This window comes from Martes martes, assembly GCF_963455335.1.
Source record: "Martes martes genome assembly, chromosome: 5".
In the NCBI taxonomy this organism is placed as follows: Eukaryota; Metazoa; Chordata; class Mammalia; order Carnivora; family Mustelidae; genus Martes; species Martes martes.
The window spans coordinates 62,131,085-62,154,924 of record NC_137892.1 but is presented as its reverse complement, the minus strand read 5'-3'; the positions used below and the strand labels follow the sequence as shown (position 1 = coordinate 62,154,924).

The window sequence follows — 23,840 nt, the reverse complement described above, 5'->3', positions numbered from 1 at the left end:
AAGTTCTTCTCAAGTAACTGTTTGGGCTTCTAATATTATTTATACTGGGATTTCTGATCTTCTTTTCCTGCTTGAAATTATAAATACAAGTGTCCCCCACTTTCTGAGAGTTTGCATTAGGCCACTTCACATTCATAAAAGACCTGTATTAGTATGGTAACAGCTTTTATTGGCAAAACTAAAAATGGTCCTCAGATTTGTCGGTTAGCAAAAACAGATACTAACATAGGTCTTTTGTAAAGACAAAGTGAACTTCTGGAAAGCAGGAGATACTCTTCACTTTATACTACTTTAGCTTAAGAAAGGTTTCACAGGATTGCTTTACTTTTGGATAGTGGGGGAAACCTTGTATAACCAACCTTTATAAAGAACTTCTTACCTGTATTTTTTAAGCTGTTCCTTCCTCAAAAAAACAATAAAATTAAATAATAAAAGCATCTATCATTAACCCAGTGCAACTGCACATCAATTCATTTTCTCTATTCATTTTCACAGGAATTCTACAGACTATATATTATTATTCCTATTTTACACATAGAATATTGAGCAGAAAGGGGTAACTTACCAAAGGTCAGACAGCTAGTAAGTGGCAGAGTAGAAAAGTATTTTTCTTTTTTAAATATTTTATTTATTTGACAGAGAGAGAGAGAGATCACAAGTAGGCAGAGAGGCAAGCAGATGGAGAGGGGAAGTAGACTCCCTGCTGAGCAGAGAGCCCAACGCGGGACTCGATCCCAGGACCCTGAGATCATGACCTGAGCTGAAGGCAGACGCTTAACCCACTGAGCCACCCAGGCGCCCCAGAAAAGTATTTTTCTTAACTAAATAAACCCACATTTGCTACCATCTATATGTATGTTCTGACAAGAAATGACTATCTCCAGATGTCCTTGCAAGGAACCTACATGGATGTCTCTGCTGGTCAGGAAGACCTGTTAGCCATCAGTCCCCAGGGCCAGCCGCAGCTCTGAGCTTACCCGCTTGTGCAGACGTTCTGCTTCCTCCTGATAGGCAGCAAGCTGCTGTTTCCATTGTTTCACATTGGCAGTGGACTCCAACAGGGCCGCAGTGAGTTTGGCATTATTTCCTTTGAGGGTAGCCAGTTCAGCCTCCCAGTGTTTGCTGATTGCTGAACTAAAAGAGAAGAAAATTCTATTACACTGAATATTGTCACTTTGGAGGTGCAGCAATACTCCGTTCTATTAGTTTTATCGTTTTACAGTCCATGAATGTCTCAAAGATAATCCAAAAAGAATAAAAACAAATATTTTACTGAAATCTTCCTGCTGAAGAAAATCCTGCAAGTGAAGAAACAGAAAAAGTATCACAGTAGTAGGCTTAATGCAGACTAGTTCCCACCTTCATTAGGACAGATACTATATCTACAGAACTGTTTCGACCCATTCTCTTTTGAGGAATAAACATTATATCCTGAAAAATATCTACAGGCAAAACCTAAAATGTACTGTGTTATTTTTTAAAGGTGGGTATTAAGTTTTTTTTATTTTTAATAAAAATATGGCTGACATATAATACAATATTTCTAGAGTATAACAGTGATAATCATATACATCACCAAATGTTCACGATAAGTACAATTACCATGTGCCACTATACGAAGTTATCACCATATTACTCACTGTACTTCCTAATCTGTACTTTTTATCCCATTATTTACTTTATAACTAGAAGTTTGCACCTCTTAATCCCCTTAATCGTTTATTTTGCCTCACTCCCCTTCTCTCTGGCAACCAGAGAGACGAGTTTGCTCTCTCTACTTATGAGTCTATTTGTTTTTTAGATTCCACATGTACTCGAAATCCTGTGGTGTTTTGTCTTTCCCTATCTGACCTATTTTACGTAGCAAAATACCCTCTAGGCCCATCCATGTTGTTGCAAATGGTAAGATTTCATTCTTTTTTATGGCTGAATAATATGCCATTGTGTATGTGTGTTCATAAACACACACACACACATTCCACAACTTTTTTTTTTTTTAAGATTTTATTTATTTATTTGACAGAGAGAGACACAGTGAGAGAGGGAACACAAGCAGGGGGAGTGAGAGAAGGAGAAGCAGGCTCCCTGCTGAGCAGCGCTACCATACCACATCTTTTTTATCCATTCATCTATTGATGGACCTTGGGCTGCTTCCCTACTTTGGCTATTGTAAATAATGCTGCAATAAACCTAAGGGTGCGTGTATCTTTTAGAATTAGTATTTTCATTTTCCTTGGGTAAATACCCAGAAGTGAAATTAATGGATCATATAATATTTCTATTTTTAATTTCTGAGAAACCTTCAAACTGTTTTCCAATAGTGGCTGCACCAAATGCAGGAAACCCTGAAGTACAATTTCATTCCTTTCTGAAACACGTAAGGATGCTGCAACGTCAATAAGGCTTGTAATGTAGTATTTCTTCTGTAACTGTTATTGATTTATTTCACATTACTCATAATTTTGAAATGCCCAATACACAAAAAATTTGTCACAATACATTTATTTCAGGTATTATGATAGGCTACACCTAGAAATTGGTCCTAATGACTTAATTTCTGAAAAAATTCCATGTCACATATAAAACAAACAAAAAAACCCTAAAAGCAAAGAACTATTTCCTCATTTACTGTTCTACTTAATAAGTTATCCAAAGTTAATTGCCTGAACCAAGACAATTTTTCTATTACAAAGACAATCCTATTAACTGGGAAGATTCCTTTCTTGATAATTCCTTTGTTAACTGTCCCCCAAAGAAAGAACTGCCTCATCTGAAAGAAAAGGATGTATTTATTTGAGAGAAAGAGAGAGAGAGAGAACACACACAGGGGGTGGGCAGGGGACAGGAGAAAGAGAATCTCAATCAGACTCCTGGCTGAACACGGAGCCCAGAATGGGGCTCAAGATTGCAGGACTTTGAGATCATGACCTGAACCAAAAACAAGAGTAAGATGCCTAACTGACTGAGCCACCCAGATGCCCCTCTTCTTTCTTATTATTTAACAGTTTCCTCCTTTTAGTGAAATTCTATAAACCTCATCCCATTAACTAACTAGTGATGATGATAGCTTTCTGTAATCTGCATTTTTGGTTTTTGGTAGGTTATTTGTATCACAGAGTAAATGCTTTGATGGACTGATTTTTCTGTTTCTTTTTTTTTAAGAGAGGGAGGGAGGCAAAGAGGGAGGGAGAAAGAGAGAGAGAGAGAGAGATGGGAGGGGGAAGGGGTAAAGGGAGAGAGAGAATCTTAAGCAGGCTCCATGTCCAGCACGGGAATTGATTTCACAAGCCTGAGCTCCATGACCTGAGCAGAAATCAAGAGTTGGATGCTTAACTAAATGAGCCACCCAGTCACCCTGGACTGATATTTTTAAAAGCAATTTAATTATGTAGTATATAAAAGAAAGCATGTTCTTATCAGTAAGATCTCTAAATCTCATCACTAATAAGAAGATGTATCAGCAACTTGAACCCTCTGATACAATGCATAGGGAAAGACACAAGATAATTTCTGTGGTATTCTTGCCAAAAAGGCATAACCTCATTCTAATCATGAGATAACATCATAAACCCAAACTGAGGATATTCTACAAAATAACTGGTTGCGGGGCGCCTGGGTGGCTCAGTGGGTTAAAGCCTCTGCCTTCGGCTCAGGTCATGATTGCAGGGTCCTCGGATCGAGCCCCACATCGGGCTCTCTGCTCAGCAGGGAGCCTGCTTCCTCCTCTCTCTCTCTGCCTGCCTCTCTGCCTACTTGTAATCTCTGTCTGTCCAATAAATAAATAAAATCTTAAAAAAAAAATAACTGGTTGGTACTCTTCCACTGTCAAGAGAAGACAAGAGTGAGAAACAGAACAGTGGAGAATAAGAAGGCATAATTAAATGCAAATGGATAGATTCCTAGGAAAAGGGCAATGATGAAAACAAGTCGCGTAAACCGGAGTTAGTACTACTGTATCGATATTAATTTGATAATTATTATGGCATGTAAGAAATGCTAACAATAAAGGAAGCTGGGTGAGGGTTTCTTTACATAGTTTTTTAACTCTTCTATAAGTCTAAAATTAGTTACAAATAAAAAGTTTTAAAATTTTTCTAAAGTTTACTAAGTGAGAAAATTTCATCTAAACATGAAAGGACAAAAATCAAACAATAAGCTAAGCCATTAATTTACAACCCACTTCTATCCTTGAAAAGAAAATTCTTTTCTATTCCGTCTTTTGTGGAATAATTTTCCAAATTTGGTTTTTCTGAGCAAAGCATGCACCTGTTCTGACTTAATGACATATTTTTTAAAACCACCTACCACTTTTTTCCCTATAGAGGAGTTTTATTTAAGGAGACCCTTCAATCTGACAACTAAAATCTTATTGAAATAATTTAAACATTTGATATATGCAAATATCAAACTTCCGGGGGCATCTTTTGTTACATTTGGTCTTTTGTCCTCAGTTTCAGAAATCTGTCTAGAGTCATAAAGGGGAAATGGAGATCTTGCTATTCAAAAGAAGCTCTTTTCAACTACAACTGAGTTTATGTTAATGAGGTCATTTTTAGAACCCTTCTAAAGATGTGGGGGCTGCTTTCCAGGAAAACCAACTTTGACTAACGAGTTGAAACTTTCAGTCCCACGTCCTGGTTTCCAGGGAGGGGAGAGGGGCTAGAATTCAGTCACCAAGGGCCATTGAGTTTATCAATCATATCTGGGCAATGAAGCCTCCATAAAACCCCAAAAGAATGCGTTTCTGAGAGCTTTCAAGGATGTTGGTGACCCAGAAACATCCATGTGCTAGACCCCAAACTCCATAGAAAAAGCTCCTGCTTTCATGATCTTGTCTTATGCATCATTTCACCTGGCTGTTCATTCATATCCTTTACAATAAACTGATCATCTAGTAAGTAAAACCAGTTTCCTCAGTTTTGTGAGCCACTCTAGCAACTTAATACAACAACTTGTGGGAACCTCTAATTTATAGCCAATATATCAGAAACAACCTGGACTTGAGATTGGCATCTGAAGAGGAAGCAGTATTATGGGTCTGCGCCCTTACCCTGTGAAGTCTAACGCTACCTCCAGGTAGTTTAAGAATTGAGTTAAATTTTGGGGACACCCAAACAACATCCATGGAGAACTGTGTTAATTGCTTGGTGGTATCAATCTGCCTAATCTTCTTGGATTGAGACACATGGGTTACATCTCCTGTTCTAGTCAAGCTGGCTTGCCTGAGAAGGTTTCTTCCTCCCAATCAGACTTTCACTTTGCTTCCCTAAGAATTTTTGCTCTAAATTTTCTATATTCAGCATCAAACTTCAAGATTGCATTCTTCTCTTTCACAGATTCAGGTCTTCTCCAACAAGTATTTTCTAGTTATACCACCTATCCTTCCACTTTGAGCACAGGCCAGTGCTTGCCAATCTATGCAGGTTTAGCTAACACATGACAACCTAAATGGGGAAAAAAAAAAAGTATTCATTAACATAAAATGCATTCTTTATGAAGTAATTACAAAACCAACCTAGGGTTAAATTAATTAACATAATGAATAGTAAATGTTTTAACTATTAAATTTTAATTAAGTTTTTAATATAAGTTTAAATGTAAGTATTTTGAATCTTACATTTGGGACAGGATTTCACACTGGCCTTGATTAGTACAATCTAAGGATTCTACTATTTAGATTTCCATTCTAAATCAATCTATCAAGCATACAAAATAACAAGAGATTTCATATGTAAGACACAGATCTGGAACTTGGAGAATCTACAAAGGTCCTGTTCAGGAAAAGGTTAGTATTCCTAAACAGAATGCCTTGTTTTGGTGTAATTTAGAAATCAGTTCATTTGGCCAATCGAAATTAGCCAAACTGGGGGCACCTGGGTGGCTTAGTCAGTTACGCATCTGCCTTTGGCTTAGGTCATGATCCTGGGATGCTAGGGCTGAACCCCAAGTGAGGCATCCTGCTCAGCGGGGAGTCTGTTTCTCCCTCTCCCTCTGCCCCCCACTCCAGCACTCTCTCTAATAAATAAATCTGAAAATTAGCCGAACTGAAACACAAAGAGGAAAAAAAAGAAAAAAGAAACACAGTATCTAAGACATGCGGGGGTGGGGGGTGGGGAGGAGAGTGGATACCAAACTGTCTAACAAATGTCTAATTGGCATCCCAGAAAGAGAAAAGAAAAAAAAGACAGCAGAAGAAATATTTGAAGGTGCAATGCATGAGAAATAAATAAATAAAGGTCATTTAACGACAAATCCAAAAGGCTCAAAAACGTATTACATATAAAGGAACAAAATGACAGTTATAGTAGTTTCTCATCAAACTATGCAGTCCAGAAGGCAATAGTGTGATAGTGCCAAAAGAAAATAATTCTCAACCAAGAATTTTACACACAGTGATAAGACCTTTCTAAATGAAGGCGAAATAATGAGTTTTTCAGACAAAGAAAAGCTTGGGAATTCATTACCATTAGATATTATAGGAAATATATGAAAGGAAGTTCTTGTATTATGCCAGACAGAAAGTGGGATCTTCACAAAGAAATGAAAATATCTGGAAATGATTGAATTGAAGATTAAAATCTAAAGGCAATTCAAAGGAAAAAGAATTGCCTTTTAAACAAATGATGCTAAATGAACTAGATAAACACACACACACACACAGAATCTTGAGTTATGTCTCATAATCCCATATAAAATTTAACTAAAAACATTAAACTGTTATAAAATAAAACTCCAAGAAGAAACCACAGGAGACAATCTTTTCACCATGGGTTAGGCAAAGGTTTCTTAGATAAAACACCAAAAGCAGGATCCATGAAAAAATAAAAGGATTTCATAACAATTATAAACTTCTCTTTGAAAGACACCATTAAAAAATAATGAAGAGATTCTAGAATGCAAGGAAGGTTCAGCATATAAAAATCAATGTAGGGGCACCTACGTGGGTCAGCTGATTAAGTGCCTGCCTTCAGCTTAGGTCATGATCCCAGGGTCCTGGGATTGAGTGCTGCATGGAGCGGGGGGTGGGGGTGTCCCTGCTCAGCAAGTTGTCTGCTTTTCCCTCTGCCCCTCTCCTTGCTCATGCTTGCACTCACTCTCTTTCTCTCTCTAAAATATATAAATAAATAAAAATCTTTTAAAAAATCAGTGTAATAGGGGTGCCTGGGTGGCTCAGTCATTAAGCGTCTGCCTTTGGCTCAGGTCATGATCACAGGGTCTTGGGATTGAGCTCTGGATCAGGCTCCCTATTCGGCAGGAAGCTGCTTCTTCCACTCTACTCTCCCTAGCTGTGTTCCCTCTCTTGCTGTCTGTCTCTCTGTCAAATAAATAAGTCTTTTAAAAAAAATCACTGTAATACACCACATTAATAGAAAAGAAAAAAAAAACACAATCATCTCAAATGATGTAGGAAACACATATGACAAAACTCAATAGACTTTTATTTAAAAAAACTCAATAAATGAGGAATAGAAGGAAACTACCTCAATGTAATAAAGGCCATATATGAAAAGCACACAGCTAATGTCAGACTCAAGTATAAAAGACTGAAATCTTTTCCTCTAAGATCAGAAACAAGACAAGGATGCTCACTGTCACCACTCCAAATTCAAATTGGTACTAGAAGTCCTAGCCAGCACCAATAGGCATAAAAATGAATAGAAGATGTCTAAATTAAAAAGGAAGAAGTAAAAATATGTTTGCAGGTGACATGATTTATATGTTGAGTACCCTAAAGATTTCACAAAAAGGCTATTAGAACTGCCAAATGAGTTCCCCAAAGTTGCAGGACACAAAAAACACACATAGGCATCTGAATAGGCAAAGAAGTCAAACTCTCTACAGATGACATGAAATTCTATGTGGAAAACCCAGAAGACTCCACTCCAAAATTGCTAGAACTCAAACAGGAATTGAGCAAAGTGGAAGGATATAAAATCAATGCACAGAAATCAGTTACATTTCTATATACAAACAATGAGATAGAAGAAAGAGAAACTAAGGAGTTGATCTCATTTACAATTGCACCCCAAACCATAAGATACCTAGGAATAAATCTAGCCAAAGAGGCAAAGAAACTGTACTCCAAAAACTATATAGATCACTCAGTGAAAGAAACTGAGGAAGACACAAAGAAATGGAAAAGTTCCATGTTCATGGATTGGAAGAACAAATGTTAAAATGTCCATGCTACCTAGAGCAATCTACACATTCAATGCAATCCCTATCAAAATACCATCAACTGTTTTCAAAAAAATGGAACAAATAATCCTAAAATTTGTATGGAACCAGAAAAGACCCCAAGTAGCCAGAGGAGTGTTGAAAAAGAAAACCAAAACTGGTAGCATCACAATTCTGGACTTAAAGCTCTATGACAAAGTAGCCATCATCAAGACAGTATGGTACTGGCATAAAAACAGACATATAGATCAATGGAACAGAACAGAAAAACCAGAAATGGGCCCTCAACTCTATGGTCAACTAATCTTCAACAAAGGAGGAAATAGGTTCAATGGAAGAAAGATAATGTCTTCAACAAATGGTGTTGGGAAAATTGGACAGTCACATGCAGAAGAATGAAACTGGACCATTTCCTTATACCATACACAAAAATAGACTGAAAATGGATGAAAGACCTCAATGTGAGACAGGAATCCATCCAAATCCTAGAGGAGAACACAAATAGCAACCTCTTTGACCTCAGGCACAGCAACTTCTTCCTAGACACACCACCAATGGCAAGGCGAGTAAGGGCAAAAATGAACTATTGGGACTTCATCAAGATAAAAAGCTTTCACATAGCAAAGAAAACAGTCGACAAAACCAAAAGATAACTGACAGAATGGGAGAAGATATTTGCAAATGACCTATCAGATAAAGGGCTAGGATTCAAAATCTATAAAGAACTTAACAAACTCAACACCCAAAGAATAAAGAATCCAATCAAGAAATGGGCAGAAGATATGAACAGATTTCTGCAAAGAAGACATCCAGATGGCCAATAGACAAATGAAAAAGTGTTCAACGTCACTCGGCATCAGGGAAATACAAATCAAAGCCTCAATGAGAGGTTTTAACAAGTCAGGAAACAACAGATGTTGGTGAGGATGTGTAGAAAGGGGAACCCTCCTACACTGCTGGTGGGAATGCAAGCTGGTGCAGTCACTCTGGAAAACAGTATGGAGGTTCCTCAAAAAGTTTAAAACAGAGCTACCCAACAACCCAGCAATCACACTACTGGGTGTTTACCCCCAAAATATAAATGTAGTGATCCAAAGGGGCACAGGCACCCCAATGTTTAGAGCAGCAATGTCCACAATAGCCAAAGGATGGCAAAAGCCCACATGTCCATCAGCAGATGAATGGATAAAGAAGAGGTAGTATATATATATGATGGAATTTTATGCATCCATCAAAAAATGAAATCTTGCCATCTGCAATGACATGGATGGAACTAGAGGGTATGATGCTAAGTGAAATAAGTCAATCAGAGAAAGACAATTATCCTATTATCTTACTGATATGAGGAAGTTGAGAAACAAAACAGAGGATCATAGGGGAAGAGAGGGGAAAAAAATGAAATAAGATGAAACAAGAGAGGGAGACAAACTAGAAAAGACTCAATCTCAGGAAACAAACTGAGGGTTGCTGGACGGGAGGGGGATGAGAGGGATAGGGTGGCCAGGTGATGGACATTGTGGAGGGAATGAGCTATGAGTGCTGTGACTCATATAAGAATGATGAATCACAGACCTGTACCCCTGAAATAAATAATACATTATATGTTAGTAAAAAGAAAAGTGAATTCTACCATATTTAGAAATTATATTTCAATTTAAAAAATTACCACATTACCAAAAGGGAAAAAAAAGGCTTTCTAAACACTCTTTTTTTTTTTTTTTTTTTTAAAGATTTATTTATTTATTTATTTATTTGACAGAGAGAGATCACAAGTAGGCAGATAGGCAGGCAAAGAGAGAGAGAGAGGGAAGCAGGCTCCCTGCTGAGCAGAGAGCCCGATATGGGACTCGATCCCAGGACCCTGAGATCATGACCTGAGCCGAAGGCAGCGGCTTAACCCACTGAGCCACCCAGGCGCCCCTCTAAACACTCTTAAATACACTTTCTGTGACTGTAGGATTATAAACTTTAAGAGCTAGAAAGGTCTTCTAAAACTGGTAGAATAGTCTCTAAGCTGCTCCATTCATGCCTGTATTTGTTGGCATGGGAAGAGACTGGGTGGGCAGGAAACACATAATAAGAGAGTCAAAATTGAAAAGGAAGGAGGTTAGTGGGCATTGGTAGATGGTGATAACAAGCAGACAGGAGAAGCAGGATTGTAGAGGCAGGGATTCACATAGGAAAGGAATGGGCCATAGACAAGGCATAATTAAAAATTTGTTTTGGGGGCTCCTGGGTGGCTCAGTCTGTAAGCATCTGCCTTCGGCTCAGGTCATGATCTCAGGGTCCTGGGATCAAGACCCACATCGGGCTCCCAGCTCGGTTGGAAGCCTGCTTCTCCCTCTGCCTCTACCTGCTGCTCCCCCTGCTTGGGTTCCCTCACTCTGTCAAATAAATTTAAAAAAATCTTTTTAAAAAATTGGTTTTGTGAGCGCCTGGGTAGCTCAGTGGGTTAAGCCTCTGCCTTCGGCTCAGGTCCTGATCTCAGGGTCCTGGGATCGAGCCCTGCATGGGGCTCTCTGCTCAGCGGGGAGCCTGCTTCCCGTTCTCTCTCTGTCTGCCTCTCTGCCTACTTGTGATCTCTCTCTGTCAAATAAATTTTAAAAATCTTTAAAAAAAATTGGTTTTGTGCAGGAAGACATTGAAACGATGCCTCTGCAACAGGATAGAAAAAGGTGAAGGTGTCATGTCTCAGTATACTATAAACTTGTCTACTTCATTTCCCTAAACATGTCTTGAGTCTCTAGTATGTCAGTAATGAGATCTGGCCACAGAGAAGCTGTCCAAAGGACTCCCATTAACCTTTTTTTCTTTACTCTACACAGTCCCAAAGTCCTACTGATTGCATTTAAACAAAAAGGTAAATGCTGAAGAAAATGGTCATACGAAATACATTTCTGCATATTGCACAAAAGGACAATAAACCATAATAATCTGAGGCTCAATAATCTAATCTTGAAGAAGGTATTACAGGAGAGAACAGTTCAATGCTGTTTTTGTGTTCCTGTATTTTCTTATACTTCATTCCAAAGTAAATAAATATGGTTTTAAGGCTGTATAACAGGATCAACCAAAATTTTAACTTTATTGGTAAATTTGAATCTTTTAGAACATTCTTGCTTCTGCTACTTTATGAGCTGCTTCTTTAATAACCTAGAACATAATGTGAAATACAATTTAGGAAATAAAATGTGTTTGATTTTTGTCAATCTGCCCTGTTTTCTCTTTATAGCTTTTTTTGTATATTCTCCTCACGATCTAGTATATTAGAATACCCTACACAATTTCAGCTTACAATGAATTCCAAAGGGTATCCTGAAGGGAGTTTTACTTGTGAGCTATCTCGGTTATCTCAGATATGGTCAGCCCTCATATATAATTTTACATACTTTGCATACTTTTGCAATTTTGAAAAAACAGTGTTCCTTTCTTACAATTTGAAGATAGTCCATTCTTTCCCCATTAGACTGATTTTTAGCAATAATGAATACCATGGGATTAAAGCTGATACCAATGCTTTAATTTAGCACCTACAGTTTAGGAATACTTGTTTAAAAAAATGTTAGGGTTCTAATTTTGGCTGCTAATTTGGTCCTTTTTTACAGGTACAGTTTTGGTAGTTTCACATTACGTAAATTGTTCAAAAAGAAACCACTAAATTGTTTAGCTAGAGACACCAGTGAGTCAGAAGAGATATTGAAATACCACTATGATCTCATGTCTGTTTGCTGGAATAAGAGGAAAATAATTCTTTATTCTTGTGACTGGTAAAGTTTCCCTTCAGAAAGGACCAGCCAGTTTCCTGTTGGCTTCAGACCTCCAAGTCAGATGAGGGAGTTCCAAATGCTCCCAAGACATCATTTCAAGGTTCTTTTAACTGGAATTTTACAGGTTTCTTTAACTAACATCAAAGTCCTACAAAAGAGTAGTAAACTTCATTAAATTAGTTATGTACAGTCTAGAAGAAAAAGTACTAACGATAGACAATCTAACAAAATAAGAGTCTAATACATGGATTGCTCATGTTTATTTAACTTATTTAACTTAAACTTTATTTAAGTTAAATTGTTTAACTTATGAAATGAATCGTCTATGTAAACGGTCAGTTACAGAATTTAAAAAGCTGTCTCCCTGCCGTACCTCCGGGGCCCAGATCCACCATCAGTCTCTAGAATGGTAGCCCCATGCATGCAAATTATGTAGAACTGTAAAAAAAAAATATCCTGGTAAGCTTTTAAAAGGGGATTTAAAAATTAGCTGCAACAGGTTTACTTCTGGAAATGATTTTTAGTATTGGTCGTGAGGTCAGTCCCTCACTGTGAAAGTAAGAGAGGGACTCAAGCACTCCCAACATCGCCCTGTCAAAGGACAGCCTGGCGGTTTGTCTCCTCACTCTTCTTGGACACCTGTGAGCGCAGAAGCCACCAACAGGGACTTCAACCTACACCTGCGCCACTTTCTGAATTAGGTGCTCCCGTGTCAGCCTATTGCCCCAAGCTAGTTCCACTTAGAAACTAATGCTTTCAAAAAAAAAAAAAAAAAAAAAAGAAAGAAAGAAAGAAAGAAAGAACTAATGCTTTCTTCAACAGTTCAGAGTCTAAATTTGCATTTCTTAATATAATGTAAGTTACCCCATTAAAGGAAGGAAACATCTCTTAAAAGAAAACGAGGTAACTCTGCATTGTTTATAAACATTATTTGTTGTGAAAAAGACTTCAACGTTCTGCCAGGCAAATAATCGAATAATTATATATAATGTAATAATTATATATATAATACCAAAGGATTATTCCATGAGCTGAAAACCTCAATGTGCCTAAACGATTAACAAGGTTTCCCTCAAAACTTACTGTGATTTTTGACAACTCACTAGTTTCCTTATCCTTGGGGTCCTCTTATCGGATGTTCCCGCTGTTCTGATCTTATAGTTCTATCAGCACCTGCTTCAAAATGCACCTTTTCAGACCCTTGCTGTCAATGTATGCCTTGATAACCCCCAAATTTTACTCTCCAGCTCAGATTCCTTCTTGACTTAGAATCCACCGTCTTCGCACATTACCTGGCATGCCGGGCTAACACGCGATACAGAAACTGATGGCTACTGGTGAAGAGAGGAAGATGTTTGCTGTTTAAGTTTTAGAAACAGTCCCTGTAGGGAACTGGAAATCACACTCTGGAAAGCGTGGTATTTAGAACTAAAAAGGGATCTATATATTAAAGCTTCTAATAAACACTGGCTTAGAAGAAAATTTCAGAGACAAGAGTGACAGAGTTTTTAAAGAAACACTTTATCTCCAATGTTCTAATAGCCCCAAAGGAGAACACTGGGTTGAAAAATGTGGACATGTAGTCAAAAAGTGAATCAGAAGAGTTGGACTCTGAATATTATGAAAGCATAGGAACACCCTAAGCCACTTATTCTAGATACACTAAGTATAAAAGTGTTATAGATATATTGATAGCTGTGCCCAAATAAGTCTGAAAGAGGTGTTACAGTCAGTTTAATTTACAATGTTTTTTGCTGGTAGTATATAAAATAATGATATGTCTTATCATCAAAGGCATCTGAAATCAGATAAAATTTTACTTAGCTCTGGTAAAACCAACCAACCAACCAGTGACTTTTCTGAGGAAGTTATAAAATTAATCTTTAAAATTACTTTAAAATGTATAACCATGCCTTTATCAATCTTTAAATAGAAATTGCTTTGAATAGAAATAAAGAATTTCATTAAATGCATATATTAAACAAAAACCAACTGTGAAAGAATGGTTAAAATATAGGCTGAGGTACATCTACAACTAATAGAATGTGACACATCAATTCTATCTCAATTAAAAACAAAAAAGCACAAGCTGAGGAGTTTGTTGACTTGGTTGAAATGGCAGCTCCAACCACTTTTTAGGACCTTACATACATTATCCAAACTCTTTTGGCCTCAGTTTCCTCATCTTTAAAATTATGATTAATACTAACTCTCCCCATCGGGTGATTCTGAGGAATACACAGCCTGTATAAAAGCATCCTTGAAGAGGGCACCTGGGTGGCTCAGTCATTAAGTGTCTACTTTCGGGTCAGGTCGTGATCCCAGGGTCCTAGGATAGAGCCCCGCATTGGGTTCACTGCTCAGTGGGGAGCCTGCTTCTCCCTCTCCTGCTCCCCGTGCTTGTGTTCCCTCTCTCGTTATCTCTATCATAAACAAACAAAATCTTAAAAAAAAAAAAAAAGTACCCTTAAAGAAAGCATGTAACAGTCACTCAAGTATTTCTGTATATGTACAGGCAATAAGGAATCCTGAAAGATTCTTCAGTGAGCTATGAAAAAGCTACAAGATTTAATGTTAAATATTTTAAGGAAGATGTTTTTGACTAGTCATGTAAATAAATAGGTGTAATTTAAGTCAAAACCACATCAGGCACATACTCAATGACTTTTGTCATCATCCTTAGGTACTACAGATGTATTATTTATAATAAGTTTAAACCTTTGATGTAGAGCTCAGAATAAATTTATTGAGTTAATGGAGGAGGGAGAAAACACACAGAAATGATTCTCATGAAGTGGTAAGGTTGATTTCTGATTATGTGAGGAGAGAAGGGAAGATGAAATCTGAATCTGAACTACATTAGCTTTACCTCACACAACATTCTGTACAACAGCACAAATCTCCCACTGCATTTTAGAGGGCACACGAAGTCTAGCCCTACCCCATTTTTTACTCACTAAAATGGTGGCATTTATAAACCCACTAAAACGAGGCCCTTAGAAATCCCCTGGTTCCCATAACAATGCCCCCAGCATAACAGCTGCATATCCACACGCTACAGCCGTACTTGTCAGAAAACACCAGAAACACGGTGACATCTGTGTTGCCTACCTGACATAGTGACTTCTGCGGTTCCAGCCATGTGCCTTAAGGGAGCTGTGACAAAGGTGTGAAGACACAAGGTTAGGGGCCACTAGTGGTCCCAATATTATGGTCGCTTTTTACTCCTGCTGCAAGTCCGTACCCACAATATTCTAAAACCTCTGAAGAGATTCCCTTTAAAGATTTAAAGCTGCCCATTCTCTTTAAGGCAGGAGATGTGGACACCAACTCCTTCCTCAAAGAGATTTGTGAAAGGCTTGAAGTACTTTACAGGCATTTTAAATATTTTAATGTAAATAATACTTTCTCTGCATGCGTGAATTGAGGGTTGGGTGCTGGGTATAAGGGAGAAAGAATTATTTAGTGGGCCTACTGCTAGTTTTCAAGTGAGAAAAGAATTGACTCAAGGTGATACTGTGAATTTTGCACGTACTACTTTGATAAAAGTTAATATTTGCGTTGGTTTACCTTTTATAAAAACTATCAGTCACTAAAAACTTTCTTTGGAAATTTATTCAGAGCACGGTGTTAGATTATCCTCCTGGGGAGATGTCTTCAGGGAAACAGCCTTACATACTAAGTAAAGAATTATGTTTCTCTCGTCTCTTATGAATATATATCTACCTTTTGCAAAGGGTACAATCAATGATTTTTAAGCCTGTCCTTTTATTTACAGCGTAATAGCATTATAATCATTATACTTTATTCAAGACAGAAAAGAATATTTTTATCTGTCCATCCATAATTTGATTTCTAAGATGTCTGTTTCCTTGCAGAGTGGGTCATTTATGGAAAATCCATCCAAAAAACTGTTTAGCATAATATTTAGTATCGTTGGGGAAAATATTATAAATAAAACAATAGAAATAACTTCCAGTATTGACAGAATGAATAAGATGCTATTCACAGAGATCCTGCCAAAGATAAAACTTGGTAGAAATATATGAATAATTTTACAAGGAAATCTCTCTTTTCCAATTTCCTGTCATAAAAATATTTCATTCTTTAAAAAACTAGATGTGATAAACAATTTAATTGACCACTCAATATCTGATACTCAAAATCAGAGACCTTTTGGCTTTCGGTTTAATTGTCTTTAAAAGAGAAGGCCAGCATCAGAAGAAATAACTACAAATTACTTAAATGTTTGAGTAATAGCATGAGTAAAATTTTACTTGCAACCATTATTGTGTTAGTTGAAGCCAATCGTCATTACCCAACTTTATCTAGTTAGTGCATACATGAGCTATGTAAATAATCTGTAGAGGGGCCTGATCAAAAGTATTATGCAAATGAACTTTAAGGAAGGTTAGATGGTGATAGGTATGTGAGTATGTAAGAATATAGCTCAGAAGTAAGAAGAGCTAATCCACTACTGACTGGCTATTCTCAATGGTTTTCCCTCTGAAGCCTGCTTGATTAGTTTGCATGGAAGCAAAAGTGTATTATATCTCTGAGGACTAACGTTACTGGCCACAGTGATAAAGACTGGCTGTACTTCAGCTCCAGATTATCTCAGCAAGAGTCACCACTTGAGCTATAAGAAGATGATACAACTGAAATCTCTGTCAGCAGGATATTTGCTTTGTGTTGTTTCTCTAGTAACAGTCACAGACTTGAGCATATCCATTCTGTAAACTTAGTTCCCCTTGATCTAATATCCTCTTTCATAATCTGTGACTTTGAAAGTTTTCTGTGTGAAGCCATCACATATGATTCAAGATCACTGACTTGGGCTTCATTTATGCCAAGCTTAAGCAACTGAATTAAATAACCCAGACCATTAAATCCAAATGCTCTAACACATGGGGGCTTTCTGTCTTCCATTAACAGCAATAGAGCTAGGACTTGAATTAAGATTCCGTCTTAAGATTTTCCAGCTGAACTATACAGTCTTTTATCACATGCACTCTTCCTCTGCTGTATTACCTTATAAATAATCTGTAATTGCCTATATATGGTTATATATAAAGGTGTTGAGAATGCTATGCAGAGATCACAAAAACTAAGTGACTGACTACTTTTCAACAGTTTAGAATATGAGTTAATAAAAACCAGTGATAATCAGACTATACTAATTAGAAATGAAAATGTCAAAGTTGGTTTCATATCCTTGGATAGTCTGGTAAAGTATGGAATTAAACACATTTCTTAAGTCAATCAGAGAAATACAATTATCATATGACCTCTCTGATATAAGGAATTCGAGGGGCAGGGCTGGGGTGGGGGGGAAATGAAACAAAATGGAACAGGGGAGGGAGATAAACCATAAAAGACTCTTAATCTCAGGAAACAAACTGAGGGCTTCTGGGGGTGGGAGGGATAGTGTGGCTGGGTTATGGACATCGGGGAGGGTATGTGTTATGCCGAGCGCTGTGAAATGTGTAAGCCTGATGATTCATAGACCCGTACCCCAGAAACAAATAATGCATTATATGTTAATCAAAAAATAAAAAGATTTCAGTTGTTGCTGCAAAGGCCTTCAACATCATAGCAGTGTGCAAAACATATTTTGAAATAGAGAATAGTTATAAATAAGGATGGAATAAAGCAGCATCTCTATATTTCTTTTTGAGGGTATGAAAATAATAGATATCCGTGTCAGAAAATTCTCAAAATAAATGACTTTATATTATGGAGATGGATGATATCATGTTTTGCTTATATTTACATGAAAAGTAATTTTATTACATATATAAGCATGAATATCTGCAGAACTACTTTACACCCTTCTATTAATACCTAAGCTGTTCTCTACAAATGAACGCACGTTCTACTAAAACTAGGCTCTTAGTACTAAAATACGCTTCCAAGGTTTATTTGGTTTATTAACAGCTTTCAGAAAACCACCTCAACCAACCACATATGCCAAGCTTGAGAGAAGCTTTTATCATATACATTATGTTGCCATATTAGTGAACCCCTTATGTAACCACCTCAATTTATGAGCTTGTAATGACTGGTGATTTTTTTTCTCACAACACAAGTATCTGTCAGTGGATGGATGGACAAAGACATAGTATATATACACTGGAATATTATTCAGCCTTCTTTCCTTCAGGAAAGAAGGAAATTCTGCCTGCAACAACACGGATGAATACGGAACGTGTTTTGATAAGTGAATTAAGTCAGACAGAGAAAGACAAATAATCTATGATGCCATTTATAAGTGGAATCTAAAAAAAAGCATAGGAACAGACTAGAATTGTGGTTATCAGAGGCTGGGGGAAAGGGATTGAGATGTTGGTCAATGAGTGTAAACTTCCAGTCAATTAGATAAGTTCTGTGGATCTAGTGTATAGCATAGTGATTATAGTTAATAATACTGTATTCTACACTTGGAAGTTGCTAAGAGAGTACATCTTAAATATTCTCACCATGAAAAAGAAATGGTAATCATGGGACATGACATAGGTTAAGTTAGCTAATGCTATCATGGTGATCACGTTGTAATATGTGTGTATCAAGTCAACACACTGCATACCTTAAACTTATACAATGTTGTACTCAATCATGTCTCAAAACCAGAAAAAAAAATACTATGGAGATACTCTGTGATTACAGAAAGTTAGTTTCTTTTTTTTTTTTTTTAATTTTATTTATTTATTTGTCAGAGAGAGAGTGGGAGAGAGAGTGAGCGAGCAGAGGCAGAGGGAGAAGCAGGCTCCCTGCCACGCAAGGAGCCCGATGTGGGACTCGATCCCAGGACGCTGGGATCATGACCTGAGCCGAAGGCAGCTGCTTAACCAACTGAGCCACCCAGGCGTCCCAGAAAGTTAGTTTCTATGTGGAGTTTTTTCAAAAATTATATTACAGTGACATGACTTGTGGGAACTATACAAGCAACTTAAAAATGGTGATCTTCTGAGAGTATCGTTAACTCTTTCAGGTGCATTTTTGGAAAAGTGATCAAATAAATTTAAGAAGGAAAACTTCTTTTAGATTCTATATATTGATAAAACCATTTAGCACTATATTTATATTCAATCTTAACAGTGCTAAATGATATTCTGGATTTACAACACAGTCACAAGTACTTCTTCCTTAAAATGTTTGGCAACTGAGAACCATAAAACAAAGTTTATAAAATTAATATATTTTGGCTCTTGTGTACTATTTGGAGAAGAAAGATAAAATAATAAAAGAAGTATTAGTCCATTTTCTATCAACACATTAAGACTTGCATTTCTAATTTATTTAGTCATGTGATGCTAGCATTTTAATCATTATTGGATAACTAAAGAGGCTATCAGTTTGTATAATTTCTGAAGAATTCAAGCAAAAAGTGATAAATCAACAGTATTTACTGCCTTTTATGGGTCTAGTATGTTGAGACGTATAGATGTATATGACATTTTTCTTATGCTCAAAGGAATTTCTACCCTAACTGTAGAAAAAAAAAATCTAATATGTAAGCAACAATTAACCAGTCACCAGATCCAATAAATGTTCACTGCACATCTATACGTCAAGCATTCTATCAGACAACATCAAGAACGAATAAGCATAGCTATTGTTCACAAAAGGCTTACAAGCTAGTGGACTACAATCACCTTGATTTCTTTCTATCCTTTGCTCTTAAAGGTACAAAGTAAACAACATTCTCATTTCTTCCAGCCCCGTCTTTCTCTACCATTTCTTTCCACTGTCATTACCATGACCTCAGAGGAGACCACTAAACACACCTCTCAGTGAATGAAGCCCAAAGCAGATGGCCCTTCCTCTGCCTGGGTGCTCCTTCCTCTCTTTCCCAGGCCACTTTCTCTTCCCTGGAAGGGTAAGTGATGTGTGGTCCTCCAGGAGGCCCCTTCTTCTGATCCAACCACACCACCACCTGCCTTCTCCCTCTCCCTTTGATCTTTTCTTTCATGATATTTTTCATACCAGTAATTACGCAGTTATTTATATAATTATTTTTCTTACTCCCCTACTTAAGTTTAAATACCATGAGAACTGAGACTTTTGGTGCCTGACAGTTAAATGCCAAAATAGAGTAAAGCACACTGAGATCCACTATCAGAGAGTGTTTTAGTAGCAGTGGAGAGAGATGGGGCTCTTCCTGGCTTCAAATCACCCCACCAATCATGACCATACAGGCTACACATTCCACCTCACAGAGCTCTTCAAGGACAATCTTACCCACTTTGTCCTGGCACACAGATAGGCTCAATACATTTTAGATTTTGAACAAATGAGTATTAACATGAACCTATATGTGGATAACTGTCAGAAACAGCTGGTATTTCTTAGTTTGACCACTGACTGCTTCTGTGTGTGGCCTATGGTGATTTTACGTATTTAACTTTCAGTTAAATAATTTCTAATCCAGGTGATAATACATGTATATATACACACATATAGAAATACTCCACAAAGATAATTGTGCCTTCCGGGGGCAGCCTCTGGATGTGGTTTTAGAACTCACAGGTTTATAGAACTACTTTTAACCTCTTTACCTTCAAGTAAAATTTAGAATCTATTTCAAAACTATTCAGGGCCTATGACCATATTTTGCAGATTCCCTTTGAAGCTGTTTACAAGTTTCAACTTGCTGCTCCCAAGAAATGACTTTTGTGGTGGGGTGCTCTCCAGATGTTAAGTTGTCAGATCATTATACGCAGGTCTGAGAACTTTCAGGACAAGGGCTTAAAATGTTTATTCATTCCATGATGGTTCTGGAAATATAAAGCTTAGTTTTAAGCAGAATTAATACTGTTAGCCAGCTACTTGGTAAATACCTAAATTGTATTCTTAACTGTCTCACTCGATCAACAGACTAATGAGCAAAGAAAGCATCTAATATATGTATACACAGTAAACATACAATACAAATTACTGTACACTGGGCAAATTATAGATTACTCAAATCTAAGATCATCTAAATACTTTCCCTTGCTTGAAGGCTCTATAAGCAAGAATACTATGACAACACACAGCAAGCACACACACTGAATACTGTTAAGATAGCTGTCAATGTAAATAACTATAATATCAACATGACCATGTTAACTTAACCTTAACCTCATGACCATGTTAACTTAACCTCAATACATATAACCTCAATACACAGTACGTTCGCCAATAAATCAAATGCCTACAGACCTACTACTTATCGGTGAATTTCAACCACACAATTAAAGATTCATAAGCTATTTTGTGCCAAATAATAAATGAATTTTGTCAATTACCATCTTTTTCAAGTTTGGTCTCCATATGGAGACTAAAAATTTCTTCAAGATAGATTAGGGAAAGACTGGGACAGAAAAGCCAATGGTTAGAATCAAATTCTAATTCTTGTGTCTATAGATCTTGTAAAAATTCTCTAACCTCCTTATATTTCAAGTTTGTTCTCTGAAAAATGGCAAAATTGTATCTATTCATCTTCTCATGAGACAACTATAAAAAATAGATCAAAAAATCCAAAATGGTAAAGACAAAAGTTTAAAAATATAAACACACCTAGGCCCTTTAATGAATAAATTTCCATGCATACCATACCACCTAATCTTTAGAAGAACTAAGAATAGTCCAAAGTGTATAGCATTCAGAGTTCTGAACTGAAGTAAATGGACTATTACAAGATGATCTTCTTCGGAAAGAAAAATGAGTAAAGAACAAAGATGATTTGTCTCTCAAGTGGTATCGCTGACCTCCAGTGATTTAAAAGCAAGGAGTAGGGACACCTGGGTGGCTCAGTTGGTTAAGCAGCTGCCTTCGGCTCAGGTCATGATCCCAGCGTCCTGGGATCGAGTCCCACATCGGGCTCCTTGCGTGGCAGGGAGCCTGCTTCTCCCTCTGCCACTCTGTCTGCCTATGCTCGCTCGCGCGCTCTCTCTCTCTCTGACAAATAAATAAATAAAATCTTTAAAAAAAAATAAAAAAAAAATTAAAAAAAAGCAAGGAGTAGTCTTCCCCGGCTTTTCAGTGTATAATGCTTTCTTTCTATAAATCAGTTTACAACTTGTATCAGACTGTGAGGTGTGACTCACAGGCACAACATCCAACAACACTATTTGAAGTGCTTAAATGTCTACACTATTATTTCCAGGTACAGCAATATATTACTTATTAAATTCATACATCTTACTTTTCCAAGACAGCATATCAGACTTCATCATTTTCCTGTGGTGAAGTACTAGGTTTCAAAGTGAGTGACTACAAACAACAAGTTTCTTTCAGTTTCCTGTTTATGATTTAATACTGCTAAAATCCATTTCCAAGATTTAATTATCATTACAGATTTCAATCTGTTAAGTCTTGTTATTAGACAGCATTATAGTTAAAAAATGTATTTCACTATGATATTCCATTCTAGGACATTAGGAGGCTATGGCTATCTCCAGTGCTTGTGCTCTAATTTTAAATGAATCTACTGCTATAAAATATTAAATGATGGATTGATCATATAATTTGAATCTGTAGTGCCATCTGGAAGGAAGTTAAATAATTTTAATTATGTATGCACATGTCACAAAAGCATACTGCTTTTTCCTTATGTTCTACTTAAAGACAGGGATGGTTAATTTGACTTATATAGTAGATTCTTTTATGTAGCATAGTAACATTATCAATGTTTTTAACGATTATAAACTTGGTATGAAAGCTCATGCCCAACCGCGGGAGATCACAAGAGGACATCTTATTTCCTTGATTAATGGCAAGATCATTTGGATAATCAAGAGAAAAGGCCTTAGAAATCTTTACTTGCTCTTCTCTTTTACTTCATTGATGAGGAAACCAGCTTACAGAGGTGAAGTAATTTGCCTAAAATGAATACTACTGGTGACATGGCCAGGAAAACTCAAGTTCACCCCTTTATTTGTGAGATGGATATCATGGTAAGAATGCGTTTTGTGGGGTGCCTGGGTGGCTCAGTGGGTTAAAGCCCCTGCCTTCGGCTCAGGTCATGATCCCAGTTGTCCTGGGATCGAGCCCCGCGTCGGGCTCTCTGCTTAGCAGGGAGCCTGCTTCCCTTCCTCTCTCTCTCTCTCTGCCTGCCTCTCTGCCTACTTGTGATCTGTCAAATAAATAAATTAAAAAAAAAAAAAAGAATGTGTTTTGCTTCTAGAGACCAAGGCAATGATCACAAAACCATTATATTATTTATATTCCTTCCCTAGAAATTATACTCTCTAGAATGAAATCAGGTTCAGGATGCATTCGTTCTCTAAACTGTTTCCATAATAAAATGGGCACTGATACAAGATAGCCTTCCAAATTATAAAGATTGGAAAAGTAATTCTGTTAAGGTAATGACTAATACTGTTAAATTTCTTCATATTTCTGAAGCACATGTTCACCAACTTTAATATGTCCTTTCTATGACAGATTGTTTAGAAGAGTACACATATCAGATGCTATCACATTTTTGGACTGCTTTAGAGAAAAAAAAAACATACTTCCTCTAAAATGTTTTATCAAAAAATAACTTGGGGCAACAGAAACCAGGTTCAGAATGCTCTTTAAAGGAGCTTTTTTTTTTTTTTTAAAGATTTATTTATTTGAGAGAGAGAGAGAGAAAGAGAGGTAGAGAGAGAGAATGTGAGCTAGGGGAGAGGGAGAAGGAAAGAGATCTCAAGCATATACCCCGCTGAGCATGGAGCCTAATGCAGGGCTCGATCTCAAGACCCTGAGATCATGACCTGAGTTGAAATCACGAGTCAGCCACTTAACCAACTGAGCCACCTATGTGTCCCCGAAGACACTATTTTTATAAATGCTTATCGATGATATTTTATCAGTAATTTCATTATTGCCCTCAAACTAGCATGCTGCTCACATAGGGTTTTTCTC

At 37.1% G+C, this 23,840-nt stretch overlaps 1 protein-coding gene across 1 annotated transcript in view; it reads right to left on the bottom strand.

Annotated features, from left to right (window-relative positions):
* Positions 1-23,840, bottom strand: part of HOMER1 (homer scaffold protein 1) — a 130,776-nt gene that overhangs the window by 21,461 nt on the left and 85,475 nt on the right. Inside the window, exon 6 of the mRNA XM_080805113.1 lies at positions 978-1,134. Coding sequence (XP_080661239.1) covers positions 978-1,134 — 157 coding nt within the window. The remainder of the gene's footprint in view (positions 1-977; positions 1,135-23,840) is intronic.